Source organism: Glandiceps talaboti, chromosome 11 (assembly GCF_964340395.1).
Source record: "Glandiceps talaboti chromosome 11, keGlaTala1.1, whole genome shotgun sequence".
In the NCBI taxonomy this organism is placed as follows: Eukaryota; Metazoa; Hemichordata; class Enteropneusta; family Spengelidae; genus Glandiceps; species Glandiceps talaboti.
In genome coordinates, this window is record NC_135559.1 from 1,597,681 (window position 1) to 1,608,429 (window position 10,749).

The window sequence follows — 10,749 nt, forward strand, 5'->3', positions numbered from 1 at the left end:
GGTACCCATCAGTGTACTATGGAATCGTTGATTAGGAGTATATAAAGTATGTGGTGTCTGACAACAAGAAAGAAAATGCCAAATTTACATTTTCTGTATGTATCAAAGATGGTTTGGTAGGTAAAGTTGTTTTTATTGTGATTGGTCACAGCTTACTTCCCATTTTGTGTTCAAATTTGAGAGATACTGACCAAATATGTGTCCAATTTGAGACTGATACTGACCAAATATAACACTTTGTGTTCAAATTTGAGACAGATACTGACCAAATATAACACTTTGTGTTCAAATTTGAGACAGATACTGACCAAATATAACACTTTGTGTTCAAATTTGAGACAGATACTGACCAAATATAACACTTTGTGTTCAAATTTGAGACAGATACTGACCAAATATAACACTTTGTGTTCAAATTTGAGAGACAGATACTGACCAAATATAACACTTTGTGTTCAAATTTGAGAGACAGATACTGACCAAATATAACACTTTGTGTTCAAATTTGAGAGACAGATACTGACCAAATATAATAAAGTCAGGAAAAAGAAAAGAATGTTGAAGTTGAAAGTCAAGTTAGAAAGTGACATTAGATATTAACCCCTTCAATACTGAAAACATTCCCGCCAAAATTGTGTGGACAAAATTCTTGTTTTATGTAAGTTTTTGGCATATATCAACTTCATTTTAGACTGGAATTAAGGAAATGTTAGTTCCTAATAAAGTAATATTATTGTAATATGAAAATATTCATATAAATTGGGTCCCCATATTATTTAAAAATCGTCTCTAGTCATGAAAGGGTTAACATAACCATACACACACAAACAGATTGTGTACATTGGAAGTGAAATACAGATTCCAACTTTATTCATGTCGCACGTCATGTCACGTTCAGTAATTCATTAGACATGTCCGAGAGTGTTGCGTTTGTTTGATATACTACAATCCCATACTATAAACATCTAAATTTTACATGTTATCAGACATTGGCATGTTTTGCAATTTTTCAAATTGATTGAGTATAAAAAAAGTCATGAAAATACCTAAACACCTCTCAATAGCACACAAAAAGTTGGCATTGTTTAAACAATATAATACTGTACACATACAAAACAGAAAAAACTTACAACTGGAAGTTTATATAAATATGTCCATTATATTAATATTAGTCTTGTACAGTTTTGTCAGCAAAATGTAGAAAATCAGCACCAATGGCATTGTACTACAACTGGATAGGGTTTTAAAAAACAACAACCCAAAATGTATTTATCCACATGCTGATTCATGCTTTAAATAGGTGGTCATTTGCCAGTGTTTATCCAATTATCCAGCCCTGTTGTTAATTTTACCATATACATCACCTTTTGGCTGTTGCCGTGGGACATCTGCATACATTCTTAAAAAAATATTTACCCACTTGCCGCAAAAAATTTTTTAGCAAAATATTCTGGTATTCGGTTGTTGCTAAGGGCATGGTCATGGTTGCTCAGGCCAATTGTGTCAAAATGTTTTGAACATCTGCAGAATAACACTTTTAAGTTTTAGATGTCCTCACCAAATACCAAGGCAATTGGTCTGACAGTTTTTGACTTTAAGTCATTCACACAAGCGCACACAGACATTTTGTGATGGCTATTGCCCTACTGAACTCCATCAGTGTTCAGTTATGCTAAAAAAACTAAGGTTACATCAGAAAATATATTTATCTATAATCTATACTGATCACCACTGAGAATACATACATTATTTTCACTGCTGTCGACCAGCCTTGGCACCTTATTTACAGGGTTGCATTTCAGTTGAAGATGACAAACCTTGTTAGAGTAAAAACTACAACTCTGACATCTCTGTCATAATACTTTTGCTGGGGCATACTATTGCTGTAGTCTGTATGATAAGACATTCATGCCATGCTATCAGCTATAAACACTGACAGGGCTGAATACCACAACGTATCATTGTATAATGTTGCTTTATATACTGATTGCCAAAGTAGTGTGGTTAGACAGCATGAAAGTTTGCTGTATACAAAGTGATGACCAATGTCACCTAGGTTGTGATATACCATGAGACCACTCCGAGGTAGTAAAGGCAAGCATCATATGGTGGGATTGACAATGAACCACGGCTCCAATACAACTACTTACACTTCGAATTCAGTGTTTTTTAAGTTGGTAAGAGGGTTTAACATTCCCAGGTATTATACAAGGGATTCTCATCAAATCTAAGGTGTAGGAATCTGGAAGTTTAACACTTCCCCTGTTTTGGGGTCATGTATCTTGGCAAGAACACTGACTTTTTACAATAAAGTATGTTGTGGATAGCCGAGAACTGATCATACCAAGGTTACTGGAAATGGTGGAACTTGTTTACAACATATCAGTGTTGTACTGTTCAAAACACCTGCTTGGATTATACCAATATTGCACAAATATTAGTTCTCTTTGGTTCATTAGTCTATGTCTGGTATTTCACAACCTATCTAAGTGTAAAACTAATCTAAATTTGTCATATAGATCCTACATCAGCTGCTTTTATAGTACAAGGCAGTCAGCGGTAGAAACCATTTCAGCACCATTTTTCATCACTGTGTGTAACTACTGTATTCAGTTTCTTCAGCTGCTCATACGTCAAAAAGAACTGTGAAAGAGTTAAGGAATATACAATGTACTTCAAAAATGTCAATTTTGAAATGAGAAATGAAATTAGCATTTAGAATTCCCATGGCTAACTTTATAACTCTGTCGATTATAAATAACCACTGTATTTGGTATGTAATTTCTTGATCCCAGAAGCTATGTACTTTGCTTTCAAGATGAAACTTAACAGAGCTCGCCACCATCACTGATATTGATAATTGTGCACAAATTCTCAAATTGAAAATGCAAGTTGTAGAGTATAAATGCTTTAGAGATTACTGACAAATAAAACTGTTGTTTTTCAATTATTTCTTTGAAAGGATACAATGATATTCCACGGACCCATTCGCAACCAACTTGGGATAAATCCTTTGTACAAAGCTCGAAAGCCCTCTGTAGTTGCAGTCTGGAAGAGAATCCAAATATTGATTGAGCATTTTGAAGAAATTACACAAGAATAAAAAGCTAAATTTACAGATGAATATTGTTTACATCTAGGGCAAACTGCTGTATGACTGTCTCATTGGATATGCTCCAACACATTCTAATATTACTACTGTACATGTTGGTACACTACCTTGTATTTCAGAAGAGGTTTCCACCATCAATATCATTTGTTCCCAAAAGCACCTTTTCACACAAACGCATCACGTAAGTATCTCTATTTCTGATAATTCTGTTTCAAACAAAGCACAGCTTTTATATCTCACCTTGAACAGACAATCTACTGTATTTTTGTAGAGTCTTCTGTCTTGTCCTGCTTTCTGTAAATGCACTTTAAGCTGCTTCTGATTCATCATTCTTGTCTTTGCAACATCAACAGGGTTGGAAGCAATACAGGCTGCTAAACCTGCTACAATACTGGACCTACAAATGCATATCAAAACCAACATTAACACAATGACTTGACGTACAAATGCACAGCAAAACCAAACAACAACTCAACAGCACTGTTTGGGTTTTTGATCAGTGGGTATCACAATGTGTGATTCATCTAAGCAATATGGGATTTTTTTGTGTTTGCTTTAGACCACTGAGCTACGCTTCCCTTTCCATTCTGAACTATAAGAGGTACAAAATTTCAATGTTTACAGAAAATATTCAGCATGAGTTATAAAATATTGTCTAGAACACCACTTACACAAAATGAGTTGAAATTGTATCGCCCATCAGTTGATGCTCAATAATTGCAGTCTTGACCCAATCATAAGTTGGAAGTTGCACTCCTGCAATGATGGCTGCCCGTTGAGCTGTTGGACTGACACCCTGAAACAATAAAAACATAATATTCTCAATGATTTGCTGCACTGTACTAACTACAACAATTTTTTTAAAGAAAAGGGGGATCTATACAGAAAATTCCATCTGTAGGATTCGAATGGTTTGTATTCTTAGTTTAGCTGGGATCAATGTTGTAAAAAAGCATAGCTACATTATTAGTTTAACTATATGTCAAGACAAATTCACTGCTTCATAGCACTGTTGCTAATGCAAAAGTTATACACTTACCCGCCATAGGCCTCTGGTTCCTTCTTGATGATATATGGTTAGAAATGATACAATGATTCCACTGTTTGCACTACCAGTGAAACTAGCCTGCTGGGCTTGCATACGGATCTACAAAAACAAATCAAGTATAAATTATTTGACAATTTCCCATCAATTATCTTGGTACATGCATGAAATGTGGTCTCTAAATATAAAAATTTATATCTATCCATATCATACTATTTATACTGAAATATACAAAATATTAATCATTTTAAAAATAACTTCTATATTTTAGCATGTTCAAAGTAGGAATAACAAAAATATTAAACAATTTCTCTCGGGTGACAATTTTGTCTTTGAAGAATGTTACAGGTTGGGCAGTCACATGCTGTTCTCTTAGTCTTAGTGAAGTGGGCCAAAGTACACCACAAATGTGCCACTCTCCCTGTGCATGCTAAACATGCAAGAATCTCATTGGCTAGTCATGTGGCACATTAGTCAATTTCTAGTGACATGGCCCATGCACTGATCACATGCAGGTGTTGCTGTTGTTGTAATGCATTACCTTATGGGTTCAACAAACTACATCCACCTCGCAAGCTATACAACGAGTGAACCTACCTTGACAACATCTGTAGGATTGGCTACAGTTGAAGAAATGACTCCAGAACAAACACCACACAACACATTAACTGGCAAAGAATCATTTGCTGGGTTGGGTACAAGTAGTCTTTTAAGAGAATGGTAACAACCTATCTTGATGGTTCCATACGTGGATTGTCTCAGAACGGCAGCTTTGATACTGTCAAAATGAAAAAGATAACATTCTAAACCTATGGGGGTATTCATAATTGGTTTCCACTTTGTTGCACAATAAAGTTGTCACTTTTCTTTCCAGCTATGTACTATTCAAAGTACACTTTAATCAAGTTTATTACAGAATATCCAGTAGCCAAAGAATTGTTTTATTTGCAACTTCACAATCACATCAATTTGTTATGAATCAGTAGTGTTATAAAAATAAACTTACCCAGAATACAAAGCTCGGACACCTTCTTCTTTGGAGATCTTACAGAATGCATGTATCATGCCCCGGTACCTAATTTCCTTTAGATGGGCTTCACATGAATGCTGGCCCTGTACTTGTAACCTTGTTTTGGTGGTGTCTATTGGAAAAGTACCTGCGAATGTAAGCAGAAAAAATCCAACACGTAAGTATATTATCAAGCAATTTCTAGACATGATTACTTTACACATATACATAACACAAATACATTGAATACAGTACAAATTATTTTAGAATTCCATTTATGAATTTGCTTCAATTCTCACAATATATTTCATATGCGTTTCAGAACTACATAATTCTAGTTAGGAATTTAAATTTGAATATTTCTCCTTGATTCACGATTCTCACTTTATTCAAAACAAAGTTAAGAATGTATATTTTATTGCAGCACATTGAAAATGGAGCACTGAATATTGTTTATTTTTTTCATATTGCACATCACCCACCCACTTTCTTTTCACGCATACTACTTTGACTCCCTTGCTCCCATTTCCTATCATTTTTGTTCTTCCATGGTTAATTAGAGTAATTTTTTCTGATCCTATTATTCCTGATTGACATTGATGTGCTTTCTCCAGTTTATAGTGGATAGTGGTATTATGCTGTAGGAACAAATTACATGAACAGCGCACTGATATAAAGATCGCGATCAAATTATCAACACCACAAAAAAAATTACATCACACAGAAAAGTCCTAGCACTGCACTAGCCCGCACGTCTAAAATGATCATATTGTTATTACAACTATTCGGTAGGCTTACTGTTAATAAGTTACAAGGATTACTGCGAAGGTAGACTAACAGAGACAGCCTCCCCAAGCAGCCGCTTCACGAAGAAAACTGCAAACGCACATCATCCTCAACTTCCTCCATCATCCTGCAACTTGTCTCATTCCCTCAGCCTGGATCCAGGTCTGTAGGCGAGACACTCCAACCAGAAACCATGGTATGCACCCAGTGAATGATGCAGCAACAGATGATCCAGGCCTATATGACATAGTGAAACTTAACCCAGCATGTATGGAACATTCACTTGCATGGGATCATTCAATACTAAGCTAAGGAGCAACCTTGCAACATATTAGTGCACTCTTGGGCAATTTTAATTTACTTTTTTTAGTTACAGTTTTATCATCAATAATTTTAGTATCATGAAGCCAATTAGTTGTGACTAAACAATAAATTCAAAGTGCAATAGCCAGACAAACCACCTCCAAGAAATAATTCACAAGTTCAAAAATTCATACATTTAAAAAATTCACAAAATCAATTGTCATTATCTGAAGTCTCATGAACAAAACTTGTGTACAGGTTAAGTTGCAGTCATATATAAAAGTTGTAGTCCATTATCAAAGGCAACAAAGTATGGCTTTAAATATAACTGTGCTAACATGATAAAATATAGACAGTCAGTCAGTCAGTCAGTCATTCTAAATCATTAAATGAATCATACAAGATATAAATATATCTGAGAATGATAATGATACACTTCTCTAGACTGGTGGTGGTCTGTCATGGCTTTCAACAGTACATAAATACAAGGAAATGAAGCAAGATCACTCCTAACATCACTTGTCAAGTGTTTTAGGGCAAGCAGCAAAAAAACAATGCACAGAACATCTAAAATTTAAAGTACCTACCGAGTTCTGCTGTTATTGAAGCTAGGCCTCCAAATACAAAAGGTTTCCATGAAGGTAGACCAACCTCGTTTCTCATTCCACGATATGCAAATATTTCTTCAAAGAACTTATTTTAAGTACAAGTAAACCTGTAGAACTGGACAAATTTTAGGATAGACAATTTAAGTACACTTAATCATGAACTGTCTCTTCAAATCTCACAAGCTAGGAGTTGTGTTACAGTGGTTATATTCACTTGCCGGCCTCTGCTTAACATGTGGCAGACTACACAACAAACTCAGTGCATTATCATGATTGACTCAGACAATCACACATTCACATCATGCCTCATTGCGACCTTTAGCGTTATTACCAACCCTTGCCCCTTGTACAGCATTCTTGATAAATTATACATTAACAGTTTATTTACATCACAGGAGTCAAATATAAACATTACCATGTGTTTTGCACCCTCACCTAAATATTCACCATTATTTGGGCAGGCTTACCTTTGTCAATGATGATTTTGGTGGTTGGAACTCGTTCTTTTCTTGAACTTACTTGGCCTCAGAAATAACATGTAAGCTGTTTTCTGTAATCAGGACAGATATGAAAGATAAGCTGATGTGTTTCATTTATTTTATCATAATTGAAGAATGACAGCCATGTACTGTACATGTGGACTATTCCAACTACCATATGGTCCGTGGCATTTTCCACTTTCCCCAGTGCTTTTTCACATGTAAATTTCTTTGTCAGAAGAACAAAACATCTCCGTTTAAAAATCGATAGGTCCCCAAGAATAAATTCCCCGGGAATATTCATGTCACCTGTGTGACAATGACAGTTGTAACTTGTACGTGCGGTTTTCAATGTAGCCCTGTCTAATATTACAGGTGACAACATTGACAAACAAGTACCAAAGTCATTGGCTAGATATATTGTATTACTATTAGTAGATGGCAAAAGAAATTACGTCAAAATGTCAAGGTGATTGCAGAAATGACCCGTGTGATGCAAGCCGAACATGCTTTCACACGAGATACTGTCTTTATTTTTGCCGAAATAAAAGTCCAAATTATGACCCACTTTTGGTTCATTACCACAACGCCAAATACACACCAGACACTGTAGAAGCGACAGTAATGCGGCAAAAACAAACTGCGTTACAGATGCAACACAATATTCACATTCATGATTGATAATTCCCATTTTGAAAATAAATTATGGTCAACGCCTATTATATAGGATACTTATATAATCTCAAAACCAGAAGTATTTCTTTCAATTACAAATTCAACCAGAATTATCACGCATAAAATCAAAACAATTTCAAATTGCGATAAATTAAATGCATGTCTACCCAGACTAATCGATCACAACAGACGTGCGGCATGAGCCGCCAAAATGTAACGGAAAAATTCAGTTTTTTCAAGAGTCACACAGAAATATTCAAAATCTCATTAAGTGAGTCAGCTCACCACTCTGCGATACAGCTTTGCCAAAAAGGATATAAATTTTACTTAAATTTACGGAAAACTCGACCCAAAAATTACAGGGCGGGACTTCCCAGTTCCACGTCGATAATAGTATGCACTACACATGGCTTCCATAAAACACACACGTACACGTTGCAGAACGGAAAACGTTCAATAAAATACGCGCTCGCCATGTAAGCCACTCGCACTGGTGTCCAAACATACCTGTGTGTGTTCCTTGCCCCCTCTGACCAATAAGTTGACGAAAATTCTAACATGGAATGGCGAAATCGGCAAAATAATTGCTAAAATTGGACTTACAACAACTACACTGAACAACGTCTACTATCCTCTGCCGGGCCTGTAGAGTGAAATTTGCATATTTACAAACACACGAGGTGTTCACGCTTTGGCAGCATGTTGCCACATTGTCCGTGAGGGTCCGTTTTTTTCTATATAAAATTGTCTTGTCGCCAAAAAGGCAAAGATGTATTAAAGACTGTATATTCCAAACTTATACAAACGTGGAAGGACATAATAACGGTCTTAAATGCAAAAATCTTTATATTTTCTTTGTTTACAAATGTACATACACACATTCATTCATTACTTTGGTGCGTGATAGCCAAGCTAAAATTAGCATATATTTACATACATTTCTGACCAATCCTGGGAACGGATGTTGCGAAACCCATGTGTCGATTGGTTTTTATATGAATATATATATAAATATGAATAACTGTTACCATATTTATTTATTTATCAAGCCGTGTACACAAGAAGCGACACTGGCAAGAAAACATATGAAATGAAGCATTGATGTTCAATATTGAATTGATTGGCCGGGTTGTTCAACTATATGACGTATATACATGCACACAAATTATATGTGAGTAGTGTAACGAAAGTCACCTAGCAGTCTTACAGGGTCAGGGTTATTGGCAACTGTAGCCCACCTGTACATAGAATTCCTTTTTCTCTTTTTTTTTTGAAATTACTACATGTCATTACAGTCATATAGAGCAGAGGGACTATGTTGTAAAACTACATCTCAAAGAATGCAGTGAAATTTGACTCACCATTGCTAAGCATGCCCTTCAGACCTCCTCAGCGATGAGTTTATTGGCAAAAATTTGCAACCATGCATTTTTTTTATTTACAAGTGAAAGACATTTCTGTAATGGCATAATATTTTTTTCATGAAATAACTTTACAATAAAAAAAATAACGACAGTGTTTTTGTTTTTATAAGCATTTTTTTACAAGTTAATGGCTTTCAATAATGACATGTTTTTCCTTAAAATTGCTAGTCAAATGAAAAAAAAATAACGAAAATGTATGGGTTCTGTTGGGGTTTTTCCGCCCCTACTATACACGAGTAGGATCTTGAAAATATGATGACAGAACAAAAAGTCAACACTTGGGTTCTTTTTATCTGACAGTTTCTGGAGTAAACGGGGTAAATACTAGCCTGGAATCCTGGCGACTGGGAATATAGAACTTGATTAGGATTTCCCCATGATGGGAGATAACGAATTCAAAACCCACATTCGCATGGATTCTAGGCTATGTAAACGCATACTAAAAACTGTGGATTATTAATTTATTGATATGTATGCAAGCATTAGCAGCCTTGCAACACATTTGGCGAACAGCCAAATAGGTGCATGTCCTAGCTCAGCATTGATAGTGCGTTGCCTTATTGTCACATAGCACTGGTCACAGTAAATACAAGAAACAAAGACGACTAGTGTCTGTTTGTCCTTCCAATTCCTTCGTTGTCAAGTTATAAATTAGACGGTCAGATGACGATGACGTCATTACAGTCTAGTTATATAAACATAGTAATGATGTTATTATTATTGGCCCTATGATCAAACCAACAGATTTGATGAACAAGTTCACAGGTGTGGACAAAAATTCCAGTTTTTGCTTTCACTATCAATTGTGTGTACAGTATCTCAAAAAGTCGAACTGTCGATAATGATGCTTGAGATTTTGACATGGCGAGCTTTGATTTAATTAATAGGCAATGTTTTTTATTTCCCCTGAAATAACATGTAGGTTTTTCGCCTGCTTTTAAGATATCACACACCTGTCATGTTTTGTATCACGGGTAAGATCTAGACTAATACGTAAACACTACAATGACCTGACATTTTCGTGTTCGCAACTGAAATCAGACACAACAACCCTCTACCGTGTAAATATGAATTATTGTTGTGCTGTTATTGCACTAGTAAATCAATATTGATTCAAAGTAACATAATATATCAACCCGGTACATCAAACCCCGGAGATGTCGCCTTTTCAATGGTGACTTTATGCGAATCAAAAAAAACCATATGATATATCAAAACATTGCCATTTTCAAATCAACGGACATGTAGATTGAAACCACACATTTGTATCCCGGCTTTGGAAAAATTACAACCGATCGAGAAACAAAA

The 10,749-nt window shown here is 35.5% G+C and overlaps 1 protein-coding gene across 3 annotated transcripts; it reads right to left on the bottom strand.

The window, feature by feature from the left end:
• Positions 1-848: 848 nt before the first annotated feature.
• LOC144442843 (kidney mitochondrial carrier protein 1-like) lies at positions 849-8,657 on the bottom strand. 3 transcript variants are annotated; one of them, XM_078132227.1, is made up of 11 exons: positions 8,525-8,657; positions 7,331-7,413; positions 6,843-6,978; positions 5,965-6,189; positions 5,164-5,314; positions 4,755-4,935; positions 4,152-4,259; positions 3,784-3,908; positions 3,353-3,509; positions 2,968-3,048; positions 849-2,643 (listed from the first exon to the last, which is right to left on the bottom strand). In XM_078132227.1, exons 5-11 carry the CDS (start codon positions 5,220-5,222, stop codon positions 2,572-2,574), a joined length of 783 nt encoding a protein of 260 aa, XP_077988353.1. In that variant the 5' UTR covers positions 5,223-5,314; positions 5,965-6,189; positions 6,843-6,978; positions 7,331-7,413; positions 8,525-8,657; the 3' UTR covers positions 849-2,571. The 3 variants fall into 3 exon arrangements, with proteins under 3 accessions (XP_077988353.1, XP_077988350.1, XP_077988351.1); XM_078132224.1 differs by lacking the exon at positions 5,965-6,189; XM_078132225.1 differs by lacking the exon at positions 5,965-6,189 and having other exon boundaries at positions 8,621-8,645.
• Positions 8,658-10,749: the final 2,092 nt, after the last annotated feature.